General features: G+C 54.2%; 1 protein-coding gene and 1 long non-coding RNA gene across 8 annotated transcripts; one reads left to right on the forward strand and one right to left on the reverse strand.

Annotated features, from left to right (window-relative positions):
* Positions 1–2708: 2708 nt before the first annotated feature.
* ANKRD54 (ankyrin repeat domain 54) lies at positions 2709–13653 on the reverse strand. Of its 2 annotated transcripts, none has more exons than XM_060656387.3 (8): positions 13208–13653; positions 12206–12253; positions 6780–6878; positions 4436–4507; positions 3910–3957; positions 3709–3833; positions 3372–3479; positions 2709–3000 (listed from the first exon to the last, which is right to left on the reverse strand). In XM_060656387.3, the coding sequence occupies exons 1-8, from the start codon at positions 13530–13532 to the stop codon at positions 2926–2928; spliced, it is 900 nt and encodes a 299-aa protein (XP_060512370.1). In that variant the 5' UTR covers positions 13533–13653; the 3' UTR covers positions 2709–2925. The 2 variants fall into 2 exon arrangements, with proteins under 2 accessions (XP_060512370.1, XP_060512372.1); XM_060656389.3 differs by having other exon boundaries at positions 6780–6873; positions 13208–13321.
* LOC132693750 (uncharacterized) lies at positions 2984–11505 on the forward strand. Of its 6 annotated transcripts, XR_013556639.2 has the most exons (5): positions 2984–3094; positions 6803–8062; positions 8346–8569; positions 10278–10523; positions 11408–11505. It is a non-coding gene; the product is annotated as an uncharacterized LOC132693750 (long non-coding RNA). The 6 variants fall into 6 exon arrangements; XR_013556640.2 differs by lacking the exon at positions 10278–10523 and having other exon boundaries at positions 2986–3094; XR_013556637.2 differs by lacking the exon at positions 11408–11505 and having other exon boundaries at positions 2986–3094; positions 10278–10691.
* Positions 13654–14476: the final 823 nt, after the last annotated feature.

A 14476-nucleotide genomic window follows, 5' to 3' on the forward strand; every position in this document is an offset into this window, starting at 1 on the left:
GGAGATGGCTGGTCTCAGAAGTACCTAGGTACCCGAGTACCTAGGATGCCCTTGGCAGGGCTCCTACCCCTTTGCTCCCTAAGTTCTTTTTTTTATTCTTTTTTAATTTTTAAGTGTTTATTGTATGTATTTATTTTTATAATTTTTTTGTTTATTATTTTTGAGAGAAAGAGAGAGAGAGAGAGAGAGAGACTGAGTGCCAGCAGGGGAGGAGTAGAGAGAGAAGGTGACACAGAATCGGAAGCAGGCTCCAGGCTCTGAGCGCTCAGGACAGAGCCCCACGCGGGGCTCGAACTCACAGACTGAGAGATCATGACCTGAGCTGTACTCAGCCGCCCAACTGACTGAGCCACCCAGGCGCCCCTAAGTGTTTTGTTTTGTTTTGTTTTTTTTTTAATGTTTATTTGTTTTTGAGAGAGAGAGAGACAGAGTGCCAGCAGGGGAGGGGTAGAGAGAGAAGGAGACACAGAATCGGAAGCAGGCTCCAGGCTCCTTCCTAGCTGTCAGCGCAGAGCCCAGCAGGAGGCACCAACCTATCAACCTCGAGATCGTGACCTGAGGCGAAGCGGCACACTTGACCCGGGGAGCCACCCAGGCGCCCCTGCTCCCGAAGTTCTGTAGCAAGGGTTCCTAACTTTTTCTGAGTGTGGACCCTGCTGCGAATGAAAGCTATGGCCACTTTTATCGGAAACACACATGCACACCCTTCACACAAAATCTTGCACAGTTTCTGGGGGTTCGTGCCTCTCCGAGAGCCCATTTATTGAACCCCTTAGCCCTGAAGCTGAGAAACAGCTTCAACTCTCTCCAGGGTGATCGCCCCAGGGGTAGGGTGTGGTATGGAGGCCCAGAGGGGTGGGACCCAAGAGAATGGGCCCACTGAGTTTGAGGTCCATGCCCTCCCACCCCTGCCTCCTCTTTTGCCTTGACCCTCTCCTGCCCAGCCCCACCCCCGGGGTCATGGGCCAAGGGGCTCGTGTGTAGGCACCAGCCCCAGCAGAGCCTCTAGTGAGGTCAAAGTCAAACGTGCTCCTGGACCTGAGTGGGCAGAAAAGCCCCCCACCCTTGTACTTCTCGCACTCCCCTCTCCTCACTCCGCCCCTCACTCCTCGCCTTTCACAGCGCGCCCCTCCCCTCAGCACTAAAGTTCCCCTCAGCACTGCCCTTCCCCACGGCGCCCCGCCCCTCGGCGCGCCCCTCCCGTCGGCACCGCCCTCCCTCACGGCGCCCCGCCCCTCGGCACCTCCCTCCCTCACGGCGCCCCGCCCCTCCGCGCGCCCCTCCCCCTCAGCACCGCCCCCCTCCCCCCGACACCCCTCCCCTCAGCGCACCCCTCCCTCACGGGGCTCCTCCTCTCAGCGCGCTCCTCCCCTCCCTCAGCCACGTAGACAGGCAGTCCTTTTACTCCGCGGCAGCAGCTTGAGCTCCGGGGAAACTCGTTTGCTTCTTCGGCCCCTCGCTCTCCCCAGTCTCGGGCCTAGCACGCTTTCCCTTCCCCACCCCTGCCGTCCTGGTGGGGCTTCTCCTCTCACAGGGTCCTGAGGGCGGCCCCCAGCCGGTATCTCCCACCCACACACAGATCTTTTCTCTTCGGGGCCTGGGGAGCAGCTGGGCTCCGCGGGTTCAATTCCGATGTGATCAAGCTGGGCTTTGGGGGACAAGCTCCCTTCTGGAAAGTAGCCAGGGCCCCGATGAGGTGAGAGGGCAAGCGGGGCAGAGCCACGGTGGACGTGGATGGTGACGGGAGTGGGGGGCGGGGGGGAGTCTGTCTGTACTCCGCAGTCAGCGCCTTGGAGAGGGCCAGGCGGTGCCTCCCCCCCCCCCCACCCCGCGTCCCCCCTCTTGTGGCGGACCCCTGCCGTGAGGCGCCCTGCCTTCGGCGTGTCCACTGCGCACAACGCGGGCAGAGTCTGCTCCCGCAGGGGCAGGAGTGGGGTACCTCCCTTACAGTGAGTCCTGCGCCTCCTCGAGTGCCTCGGTCTCCCGAGGCTGCAGCCACAGAGAGACGTCCACAAACTTGGTGGCTTAAAACAACACACATTTATTCTCTTACAGTTCTGGCGGTCAGAATTCTCAAGTCAGACTCACTGGGCTAAGGTCAAAGTGTCAGTAGGGCTGGTTCCCTCAGGGAGATCTGAGGGGAGAGAATCTCATTTCCTTGCCTTTTCTCGCTTCCGTGGGCGCCTGCGTTCCTCAGCTCTGACCCCTTCCCGCTGTGTCTCCTGCGCACTCTCTGACCTGCTTTCCTGTCACCCGGGTCCCTGCGATTGCATCAAGCCCACCTGGGTAGCCCAGGAGGGTCGCCTTGCCCGAAGACCGTTAATTTAACTATGTCTGCAAAGTCCCTTTTGCCCGATGAAGTCATGTTCACTGGTCCCTGGGGATAAGAACGCGGCCATCTGGGGCGGGGGAGGGGACCTCTATTCAGCCCACGACAACTAGGCTGCAGAAGGGACCACTCCGCCCTGCTGGTATTTCAAAGACTGGGAGAAAAAGGGGGGGGGCCTTTTCTGCCTTGGGTTCAGCAGGGTCCTTCCAAGCCTTGTATTTCTAAGGTCTGGGCTTCACCAACCCTCCCTTCCAACCGGAGACACTCACTGCAATGTCTCCTTGAAAGTCAGGTGGCAAGCCGAAATCTAATTGCTGGTGAGGGGTTCAGGGCCAGCCAAGAAGCCCCCGAGGGTGCCGGCCTTAAGCCCACACCCCGCCCACAGAGATGACAGAGACCGTGGCTGGGAGCGGTGCCGAAGTCACGGAGCCTCTGTGAGAGTGCGTCTCTGCCCCGTAGCATCTGGGGGCAAGGCCTCACCAGACACGCGTGTGGCTCCAAAGTCCCAGCTTCGGGCTTTTCCTTTGTGATGAGAGAGCAGCGGGGGCAGGGGGAGGGCAGCGGCGGCAGAGCAGGAAGGCGGGGAGCCTCTCTTGCTACCTCTTCTCCGTGTTCTGCATCTGCAAGCTGAGGGACGTGAAGCTGGCCAGGAGGTCGGTCACCTCATCCACCTGTGGGACAAAACCACGGCTCTGTCACGGGTGCCACGACGGGCCCAGCTGTCTCGGCCCCCGATCTCCACCCTGATGCCCCAGACTCGGGAGGGTAGGCATTGTCTCCTGGGGCACGTGGTGGCTTCACTGACTGTGGAGCAGCTGTCCCATCGATAGTCCTGGACTCCAGCTGGTCTCAGACTGTCCCAGAGAGAAGGGCCACAAGTGGCGTCAAAGGACGCAGACAGGGGCTCCGAGGTCCACAGGGGGCTACAGCCCCCCAGCCGCGGCCTCTTTCTACTCTGAACGTCTAGCTGTAGCACAGCAGAGCGGCACCGGCCCCGAGGCTCCCGCCAGGCCCCGGGTCTGGCCCTGCCGCCGCAGCTCACCTGCTCTCTGGTGCTCGTCATCTGCAGGCGGGTGCAGAGGTCGTCCAGCCGTTCCCGCTGCTCGTGCCGCCCCAGGCGCTCCAGGTACTCCCTCAGCATCTGGATGATCTGGAACAAGGGGCCGGGCTGAGTTGCTGGGGGTCTCGCTAGGTGGCAGAGAGAGAGAGCTGCCGCCGCCGCCGCCGCCGCGATGCCCAGTGGAGCGGTGGCCGGATGGGGTCGGTGTGAAGCAACCCAGGCGCCCGGGTGCTGGGGGCAGAGGCGTGCCTGTCTGTGGTCCGGGCGGCACCTGTCCGGCGCTTGTTTGTGCCGTTGGCCCAGCGTGAAGGGCACTCACCTGCTTCACCTCCAGCCGCACAGCCTCCAGGCACTGGGAGTGGCCCTCCTGCAGGATGTTCAGCTTTGACTTGGCCAGGTGCAGGGGCGTGCGGCCAGCTCGGTCCAAGGCATCCACACGGGCCCCTGCGGGAGCAGGCGGAGGTGAGCGCGCCGGGGGTGAGGGCGAGAGAGGAGGGCGAGGGGGGCGGGGAGCACGTACCTCCTCGCAGCAGTGTAGTGATGACGGGGACATGGTTGGTGCAGGCCGCTGAGGAAGAAGAACAGGGACCTGAGAGTCCGGGACACCAGGGCTTGGCCCGGTGTGCCAGCTTGGCTGCAGTCGCTGGGACTGTGCCTCCAGGTGTGCCTGCACCAAGGCAGCAACGGGGCGGGTCCAACTCCCTCCCCGTTCAGCTAGGGAGACCGAGGCTTGGGGATGGGACCTGCTGCACCGCGAGCCATACTGTGGGTCGGCCACGGGGCAGGAACAGGCTTCAGGTCTCACCTTCCCTAGCAGAGCTCTGCTGAGCCACTGAGGTTGCTAAAGCAGCTGTGCTCAGGACCCAGCCAACCGGTGACCCAAGGGGGAGTCCATGAGAGGCAGACTGGGGGGGTGGTGGTGGCCCCGGGGGCTCGAGCTCTCCCCAGATGATAGGAGATCCTGCTGGGAACTTACAGGCAGGCCCCCGGGCTCTCCATCAAAGGAGCCTATCTGTGCCGCAGAGAAAGGTGTCCTGGAGGCTTACCCAGGTGCAGCGGTGTGTTCCCCAGCCCATCTCGCTGGTTGGGATCAGCCCCGTGGTCCAGGAGCAGCTGTACTGGAAACAGGAAAACCCACAAGGACTCTAACCGCCACCCCTGCCTAGCTAAAGAGGCTTCTTCAAAGTGTGGAATATTGAAAGCAAATACGGTTCTCTAGGTTGTTTCATACATCCGTTCGTTTGTTCGTTCGTTCATTCATTCATCCACTTACTCACAGGGTTCACGTGCAGGATTCTGAGGGCCAGGAACTACGGATTCTGGGAGAGCCTCCTGGCCCATGCAGGTTTGAAAAGACTGAGATTTTTTTTTTTAATTTTTCAAATTTATTTATTGAGAGAGAGACAGCACGGGCTGGGGAGGAACACAGAGACAGGGACACAGAATCTGACACGGGCTCCAGGCTCTGAGCTGTCAGCACAGAGCCCGACGCCAGGCTCAGACCCATGAACCATGAGATCATGATCTGAGCCAAAGTCAGACGCTTAACTGACTGAGCCGCTCAGGCACTCAGAAAAGACTGAGATTTTTAAGGGTTAGAGAATGTTCTTCCGGGGCGCCTCAGTTGGCTAAGTGTCCAACCTTGGTTTCGGCTCAGGTCACTATCTCACGGTTCACGTTTTTTGAGCTCAAACCCTGCCTCGGGCTCTGTGCTGATAGCGCGGACCCTGCTTGGGATTCTCTCCTGCTTGCTCACTCTCTCTTTCTCAAAAATAAACATTTTAAAAAAAAGATGGGGCGCCTGGGTGGCTCAGTCGTTTGAGCGTCCAACTTCGGCTCGGGTCATGATCTCGCGGTTCGTGGGTTCAAGCCCCACATCGGGCTCTGTGCTGAGAGCTCAGAGCCTGGAGCCTGCTTCGGATTCTGTGTCTCCCTCTCTCTCTGCCCCTTCCCTGCTCATGCTCTCTCTCTCTCTCTCTCTCTCTGTCAAAAATAAATAAACATTTAAAAAAATAATAAAAGAAAATAAAAAAAGAAAGTTCTTCCAACAGCAGTGGCTACTAGTAAGGGCTCTCAAGGACATTTTTTGCTCTTTCCACAGTCAAGTGCCATAGTGGGAATTAGGCCAATAGAAGATGCTGAACATCCCCCTCCCTGAGAGTCTCTATGCCCTCTCAAAGGTGGGTTGTGGTATTGAGGGCTTATCAGTTACCCAGATGGATGTGCAGGCAGACTTAACTCATGTGACAAGGCCAGGTTGAGCCGCATGCCACATACAGAAACCAATGCAAGAGGTATTTTAGACCTAAATGTACCTTAGACCTAAATGTAAAAGCTGAAAGTCTTTTGAAAGGCTGGTAGAAGAAAACAAGAGAGTATCTCTACGACCTTGGGATAGGCAAGGTCACAGAAATCCTTAAATAGGTCAAAGAAATGCTAACCATTAAAAAGAAAAGATCGATAAATTGGGTTCATTAAAATTAAGAACTTGGGTTCACTGGGGTGCCTGGGTGGCTCGGTCAGTTAAGCGTCCGACTTCGGCTCAGGTCACGATCTCACAGTTCATGGGTTTGAGCCCCGCATCGGGCTCTGTGCTGACGGCCCAGAGCCTGGAGCCTGGTTTGGATTCTAGGACTCCCTCTCTCTCTGCCCCTCCCCCACTCACACCCTGTCTCCGACTTCGGCTCAAGTCATGACCTCGTGGCTCATGGTCCAGCTCTGTGCTGACAGCTCAGAGCTCAGAGCCTGCTTCGGATTCTTTGTCTCCCTCGCTGTCTGTCCCTCCCCTGCTCGCATTCGTTCTCTCTCTCTTAAAAATAAACAAACACTAAAAAATTTAAAAAACAAAACAAAACAGGAAAACGAACCTATGGTACTCAAGGTCTACGTGGGGCTAAGGAGCAGAAAGGTAGGCTGCCAGGGTGCTGAAAATATTCTTTTCTTTCCTATTTTTTAAAGTAGGCTCTACACCCAACGTGGGGCTCAAACTCACGACCCTGCAGGGCTCGAAGGATCACGACCTTGATCATGTGATCAAGAGTCACGCGTGCTACTCACTGAGCCAGGCAGGCACCCGTGTTAATCTTCTTTAGCTTGATCTGGGTGGTGCATACATACAGAAAGCTCACCGTTCATGAGTTAAACCACATCCAAAAATGACTCTTAAAAGGGGGAGGGAGGGGCTCCCCTGCTGCTGCGCTTGGCGCTGGGTAAATGTTGCCGGAACGTCTTGGAGGCCTGGCCCCAACCACAGAGTCGATCGTATTCTTTCCCCTTTCTGGCGGTGCTAGTTCCACAGGCCGAGGGAGTGAGGAGGCCCCCCCCCCCCCAGCACCTCTAGAGAGAGGCTGCTTGCCCAGCTCCCCTCTCCCCTCCCTCCCCGGGACTCACCGACCCGGTCGTTGCCATTGCAGGAGGCAAAGTGCAGAGCTGTGCGGCCCTTGTCATCAGCTGCACAGGGATCTGTGCCATCTTCCAGCAGCTGCTGCACTGACATCGCCAAGACAGAGGGAGGGAGGGCGACAGAGAGGTAGTGTTAGTTACGCTGCAGCCCCCGGGGGTGAACACGGATGTTCAGGGGACCCTGCAGGTAAGGCACCGATCAGCCACGGGAGAGCGAGCTCCTCCTGGATGCCGGCCTTACAGGGAATGTCATGACAAGGGACTCACTCTGCTGAGGGCACAACTGGGAACCCCCGAGTCGGGCTGCTCAAACTACGTCTAGGGTTAGAACATCATAGAAGGATCTTGGCCCTCAGCGTCAGGAGTTCTCGAATCACAGAAATCCCCGGCACACAGACTTTGGCCCCGCATCCATTTGGATACACACCCTTTCCAGTTGGACACAGCAGCCCAAGCTGCGGGGCAGCGCTCACTTTGCTCCTGGGAGGTGGCCTTTGAGAGTGAGCGGCCAGAGCACAGGTTTGGAGCCACAAAGACTAAGTCCCAGGCTGAGCTGAGTAACGAAGAAAGGAGTACGTGGCCAACGGCACGGGGCAGTGGAAAGAGCGGGGCTCAGAGCAGGAAGGCCTGAATCTGGGTCCCAGTTCACCGGCAAATGGGAATAATCTCCACCCTGCCGATCTCCAGAGCTGCTGTAATAACGATAATGGATGTGAAATTTCTTCGTTGCAAAGTATGGAGCCATTATAGAATGTGAGGCATTATGTGACACATGTGTGTGTCCAGCTGAAATGGACAAATTGCTGCCAAACATCATTTTAAACTTTTTTTTTTTTTTTTAACGTTTATTTATTTTTGAGACAGAGAGAGACAGAGCATGAACGGGGGAGGGGCAGAGAGAGAGGGAGACACAGAATCCGAGACAGGCTCCAGGCTCTGAGCTGTCAGCACAGAGCCCGACGCGGGGCTCGAACTCACGGACCGCGAGATCGTGACCTGAGCCGAAGTCGGACGCTTAATCGACCGAGCCACCCAGGCACCCCTACCAAACATCATTTTAGAGCAACTGGCATTTTTAGTCTCCGCCAGCGAACCTCTCAAGGACTCCGGACGAAGCCCGGAATCTCCTCCTCCTCCTTCCCTTCAAGCTCAGGTAGCCACTCCATCATCCGCGGGTCCTGGGTGCCCACTTCACCTCGCTGCTCTAACCTTCAAACGCCGCGCGGGTTTTGGATACCGTCCCCCTACGCCGAGCACCAGCCTGGCACCAGGTACCTGACTGCTAAGCCCGGTGACCCCCCCCCGCCGCCAGGTATCATGTCCATCTTACAAACCAGGAGAAGCACCCCACTATGTGATGTGCCCCGGGTACATTCACCCAGCTATCAGGGGGCAAGGCTGCGAGACAAGCCCAGACTTCTCTGGTCTCTCCAGAACTTAGACCTCTCCAACTAAACACATCACCTCAGGTTTTTCTTTTTTTTTTTTTGGTGGGGGGAGGTTTATTTTGGAAAGGGGATCACTTTATATTCTTTTTCTTGAATTATATTGTAGGTTTTTTGTTTCGTGCATCTTACTTAATACTGAGGATCGAGACGGGATTTGTGTAGCTCCAGGATCGCTGTTGACTAACTGAATGAAGGTGGTAGGAAAAGGATTAGGAGAGTGGAAGAGAAGTAAGGGCTTCAGGCCATCTCAGTACATTCACCAAAAGACAACCCGCATCAAAGAGATAAGACAAAGCTAAAAGAGTCCATTCTCTTTTGTGATTTGTGCAGGTATGGTCTTTTTGGTTGGTTGGTTGGTTTCTTTCTTTCTTTTGAGAGAGAGAGAGAGGGAGAGAGAGAGAGAGAGTGCAAGGGGGGAGGAGGCAGAGGAAGAGGGAGAGGGAGAGGGATTGAGAGAGAGAGAGAGAGAAAGAGAAAGGAAGGGAGTCTCAAGCAGGCTCCACGCTCAGCAGGGAGCCCCATGTGGGGCTCGATTCCATGACCCTAGGATCATGACCTGGACGGAAATCAAGAGTCAGATGCTCAACTAACCAACCGACTGAGCCACGTAGGTGCCCTGGGCAAGTCCAGTCTTTTTGGAGAGCACTACAGCAGTATCTACCAGAAGCCATCAAAATATGCCTATCTTGGGGCGCCTGGGTGGCTCAGTCGGTTAAGCATCCGACTTCGGCTCAGGTCATGATCTCGCACTCCGTGAGTTCAAGCCCCGCGTCGGGCTCTGTGCTGACAGCTCAGAGCCTGGAGCCTGTTTCAGATTCTGTGTCTCCCTCTCTCTCTGACCCTCCCCTGTTCATGCTGTCTCTCCCTGTCTCAAAAATAAATAAACGTTAAAAAAATATATTAAAAAATAACAACAAAAAAAATATGCATATCTTTTGACGTGATAACCCCATACCTGGGAAATTATCTTAAAAATGAAAAACCGTTGTGCAAATATATGACTAACTAAATAGCCCTTGCTTTGTCCCTCTGAAGGCATGACGGGCATCTTTTAAAAATTGTGGTGGGGTGCCTGGGTGGCTTAGTCGGTTAAGCGTCCGACTTCGGCTCAGGTCATGATCTCGCAGTCCGTGAGTTCAAGCCCCGCGTCAGGCTCTGTGCTGACAGCTCAGAGCCTGGAGCCTGTTTCAGATTCTGTGTCTCCCTCTCTCTCTGACCCTCCCCCGTTCATGGTGTCTCTCCCTGTCTCAAAAATAAATAAACATTAAAAACTATATTAAAAAAACAACAAAAAAATATGCATATCTTTTGATGTGATAACCCCATACCTGGGAAATTATCTTAAAAATGAAAAACCGTTGTACAAATATATGACTAACTAAATAGCCCTTGCTTTGTCCCTCTGAAGGCATGACGGGCATCTTTTAAAAATTGTGGTGGGGCGCCTGGGTGGCTTAGTCGGTTAAGCGTCCGACTTTGGCTCAGGCCACGATCTCGCGGTTCTTGGGTTCAAGCCCCACATCAGGCTTTGCGCCGACGGCACGGAGCCTGCTTTGGATTCTCTGTCTCCCTCTCTCTCCCTCCCTGCTCATGCTCTGTCTCAAAAATAAATAGACATTAAAAAAAAAAGCTTTTGAAAAATTGTGGTTTTGATTGGAGAATGGAATGCTACAGTAATTTTTGGTTTTTACCTTGTAAGCTTAAAAAAAAAACAAAAAACAACCCATACAGCCATGTATTCACTCTACAAAGAGGGGGAAAATGACATTTCTATTTTGAGAAAACAAATGGCGACAGAGACCGTGAAAAATTACCCAGCCTACAAAATTGTGTATACAGCACAGTTTGCAAGCCCATAAAGAAAAATTCTCTGCGTAGGACAAAGGATGGGAAGGGACAGTGTCACCAAAATATCAACAGAGATTATTTCCTTTGCTGCTTATGGATGTTTTTCTTGTCTATTTCCCTAAGCTCTCAAATATTTTAACTGTGTATATAATTTTCAGATATGTGAAAATATGTTATTATTTAACAATAGCAGGACATCAATTTTATGCCCACGGTAATTGCTAAACTACAGCAAAAACCCAATAAACATGCGGAGAAGGAAAAGGAAATGCTGACCATAGAGAGGAAAGCAATAAAGAGACTAATCCTACAGAGTCACCGTCGGAGCCTTGCAAGAGCCTGGTAAACCTAAGAGCCATTTAGATTTGAAGATGAGTGTGTCAGAGACTCTGGAAAATTACAGCATTTCTCTCAGTATAATGAAACCCCCAACCATGTGAGTACCCGATTCAAGATGAACTAAGCTTTCTGTGGAAGGGAAGCGTAATTCAAATATCCTCTGGCCACACACTAGCGATCTTAAAAAGAGAACACATCATTTTTTCCTTGAAAAGCTATCTGGGCTGCTGCTGAAATATTCCCAAATATTCAAGTTCATGGAAAAGGGGACCAAAGCGAAGAGAGCTGAAAAGGCCTCCAGTTTCCAGGCCTGTTCACTAGGCTACGCCAGGGGTAATGGAACCATTTCAAGGCCCGTGGTTTAAAAAAAATTTTTTTTTAATGTTTTTATTTCTTTTTGAGACAGAGAGAGACAGAGCATGGGCGGGGGAGGGGCAGAGAGAGAGGGAGACACAGAATCCGCAGCGGGCTCCAGGCTCCGAGCTGTCAGCACAGAGAGACAACAGCGTGAGGGTTCCGTCTACTGTCGCTGACCTTGAAGTTAGAGGGAGAAGACTCCAGGCCAAGGGGTGTGGGTGGCCCCTATACGTTGAAAAGGCAGAGGGAGACCGAGTTTCCTCTGGAGCCTCCAGAAAGAAATGTAGCCCTGCGGATACCCTGCTTTCAGCACGGTGAGATCTGTGTTGGATTTCTGACCCCCAGAATTGTATGCGAAGGAACTTGGGTTGGGGCGCCTGGGTGGCTCAGTCGACTTCCACTCAGGTCATGGTCTCGCAGTTTCTGAGTTCGACCCCCCCTGTTGGGCTCTGCGCTGGGATCCTCTCTCCCTCACTCTCTGCCCCTCCCCTCCCCAAGTAAAATAACTTTAAAAAAAAAAAAAAAGGAAATTTGTGTTGTTTTAAATCACTATGTTTGTGGTAATTTGTTGCAGCAGCCGTGGACAACGAATATATAGATAAACTTTGATTTTTTTTCCTCTAGAACTTGCCCTTCTACCTCTGATGCTGCCACTGCCCTGTCGGCCAATGAATGCTGGACAGCAACAATAAAAAACCAGAGTGGTGGGGCCCCTGGGTGGCTCAGTCGGTTAAGCCTCTGACTTCGGCTCAGGTCACGATCTCACAGTTCGTGGGTTCGAGCCCCGCGTCAGGCTCTGTGCTGACAGCGCAGGGCCTGGAGCCTGCGTAGGATTCTGTGTCTCCCTCTCTCTCTGCTCCTCCCCCATTCATGCTCTGTCTCTCTCGGTCTAAAAAATAAACATTAAAAAAACATTTTCTTAATAAAAAAAAAAAGAAAAAAAAAACCCGGAGTGGTGTCCTGCCAGGAGCCCCTCCCACTCCCTTCACATGTCCTGTCAACGAAACAAGTCTGAGAACCACTGACCCAACTACCGCAAAGCCTCAGCTCTGTTCAGACGGCGGCCCTCCTGGCAGTTAAAGCTGACTGTTCGTTCCCGTTAGCCAGAAATTCTAAAAAGCTCCTACCCTTGTTGCCAGGTACCAAGGATACAAAAGCAGACCTGGTCCCAACCTCAGGGAGCCCACAGAGCGATGAACGCTAGGACATCGGGAAGTTCAGGGTGACAGGGATGCATGGGAAGAGGAAGCATGTAAACCAGACTTGTCTCTTGCAAGTGAATTACAGTTATACAATATATACTATGAGTTTGGTCCAAGGGGTGAGCTGGCATACTGAATTCAAGCACTGTCTTCCCAGGAACCGGTTGCCTCGAGTTTTCTTCCCCTAGCCCAGAGAGCTAGCCCTGCTTTGCACACTCACCTGTTTCCACGTCGTTGGCATTGGCCGAGTCCCTCAGCCTCTTCAGAGCTGTGAAGAGAGTAAGAGAGTTCCAGTTCAAAACAAAACAAGTCATGATGAAGCCGAAAGTGGATGGCTTCCTAGCTAATCCACCATTCACCCACGATAGCATCTAAAGGGACAGAAAGGCACCAGGATACAAGAGACACTACCCTGGGAACAAGGAAAAGACTTGAAATGCGGCACGGCAAATGCGAAAGGCACATTGTGTCGCCAATCCTTCAAGGCCTTTGGAGTCAGCTCCTGGCTCTCCAAGTCACCCACACAATGTAAAAAATACAATGGACATATCAGAGTAGGAGTTTGAGTCTGGCAGACATGGGTTCTCTTTCCAACACGGCCACTTCCTGAAAGGTATGTGACTTGGAGCAAGGCAATCTCTCTGAGCCTCAGTTTCCTCTTCCACATAATGGGAACGGTTTCTGCATCGCTTGGAGTCATTGTGAGAATCAGAAATGATCACATACCGCCCCACAGGCTCTGGCACACAACAAAAGCAGAGTGATCGCCGCAGGTTCATCACCTTCCTCAATTCACCAAACATCCCCGCAAAGCAAGTACTGTACTCACTTTACAGACGAGAAAACTAAGGCTGTTAAAGCTTCTATAGTTCGCCTAAGGCTTAAACGAGGTACAGGGGTCCACACCCGGTCTGTGCGTTTAAACGAGTTGGTAAAACTTGCCTCCCCTCTCCGATACTAAAAGTAGTCTCCAGTGCTCCATTTTATCACCTACTTACTGATAACCGCCTGGAGTCATGAAAAGTTTCCGTTCAGGAATTACCAGGCGCTTAAAGACAGTCTCTTTCACCTTCACGGTCCTTAGCGGCGCTAACATCCTGATTCCTACCGAAAGGAGACTCGCCTCGGGAGGGGTCGCTCGGGGCCCTGGGCTCAGCCGTCCGAGGACCCCGTCCGGAGGGATCGGGGGAGGTCAGGGCCCCGGGGTGTCCGCGCTCCTCACCGTGCACCTCCTTGCCAGTGGGCCCGAGCCGGCGGTGGGGCCTGGCGGCGCGTCTCAGCCGGCCGGCAGGGATCTTACAGCGCAGCTCATCGCGGGGCTCCGCGTCCTGCTGCCACAGGACGTGCAGGTAGCGCAGCGGGGACTGGGCCCCGCCAGACGCCCGGCCGGGGAGGCCCGCGCCGCCGCCCAAAGCAGACCCGAAGTCCGCGAAGGAGAAGAGGCCCTCGGGGCCCGTCAGCGGCTCCGGGGCCACGGCGCACTCCCCATCCGAGCTCGAGCGGCCGGAGCGCGGCTCGTCGTCCGCGCCCCCGGCGGCGGCTGCCATGGCAACGGCTCTGCGCGGGGCCTGGCCGCCGGAGCCTCGTTCCCGACCCACCAACCGACCCGCTTCCTCCGCCCTAAGCCTCGCTGTCAGCGGGCGAGCGGGCGGGTCCGGCCTGCAACCACGGCAACCGAAGGGACGGGGGGGCGGACTCCTGTCGCGAGCAGCCAACCGGGCACGGTCGGGGCAGTAGAATTGGTTTCCGGCAGCGCGATTGACGGACATAACAACCAATCACAAATTTGAACGGCCTACGCCCTCGCCGTACGTCGCCGCCGGAGCCAGTAAAACAGCTAAGTTTAAGACACCCTTATTTTTCCCCCCTCCGTTACCCCCATCGGGTGAGGGAAAGATAACGGGCAGAAGCTTTAACCAATCCCGTTAAGATGATCTGCAACCACTCTCTAAGGAAAATTAAGAAGCCGAACTATGGGGATGCATACGGTTGCATTTCAAAGCAATGAAGTTTAAAAAAAAAAAAAAAAAAAAAAAGGACTTCCTGGTGGGAAGTGCCTAGTGCAAGTAGGAAAATGAGAATGTGTTAAAATTGGGGGCTATTACCGCAAACTGAGGAGTAATAGCTTCCAAATGCGAAAGATCCCTTTAGTCTGGGTTCTCTCGTAACCCCGGCGTTGATCACTGATTTACAAAGAATTGTAATTTAACGTAATTGCCCCACAGCGACACTGCAGTCCGAGAGCCAGTCGCTAGGAGCCAGGTAACTCTGTGTTCAGTTTCGGACCCAAGATCAGAGTCGCTGCTCGATGAGATGCTCACAGCCCTGTGGGGGTGAATGGAGCCGGAAACACGGACGGGCTCCGCGCGCAGTGAATGAGCTTGGCAACCCCCTCGCACAACCCACTATCCCATAGACACTCCTATAAGGTGGACAAGGAGGACCATCCCTATTTCACAAACGACGAGTTGAAGCCAGAGAGACAAGGGAC

Source organism: Panthera onca, chromosome B4 (assembly GCF_046562875.1).
Source record: "Panthera onca isolate mPanOnc1 chromosome B4, mPanOnc1 haplotype 2, whole genome shotgun sequence".
Lineage (NCBI taxonomy): Eukaryota > Metazoa > Chordata > Mammalia > Carnivora > Felidae > Panthera > Panthera onca.

What these genes read in the sequence shown, in the direction of transcription:
- ANKRD54 (XM_060656387.3), bottom strand. Translation starts at nt 13,532, where the DNA reads ATGGCAGCCGCCGCCGGGGGCGCGGACGACGAGCCGCGCTCCGGCCGC. An exon ending in CACTACACTGCTGCGAGGAG is followed by an intron (nt 3,834 to 3,909) that starts GTACGTGCTCCC and finishes CTGCTCCCGCAG; the next exon opens with GGGCCCGTGTGGATGCCTTG. An exon ending in TGACGAGCACCAGAGAGCAG is followed by an intron (nt 3,001 to 3,371) that starts GTGAGCTGCGGC and finishes TTTGTCCCACAG; the next exon opens with GTGGATGAGGTGACCGACCT.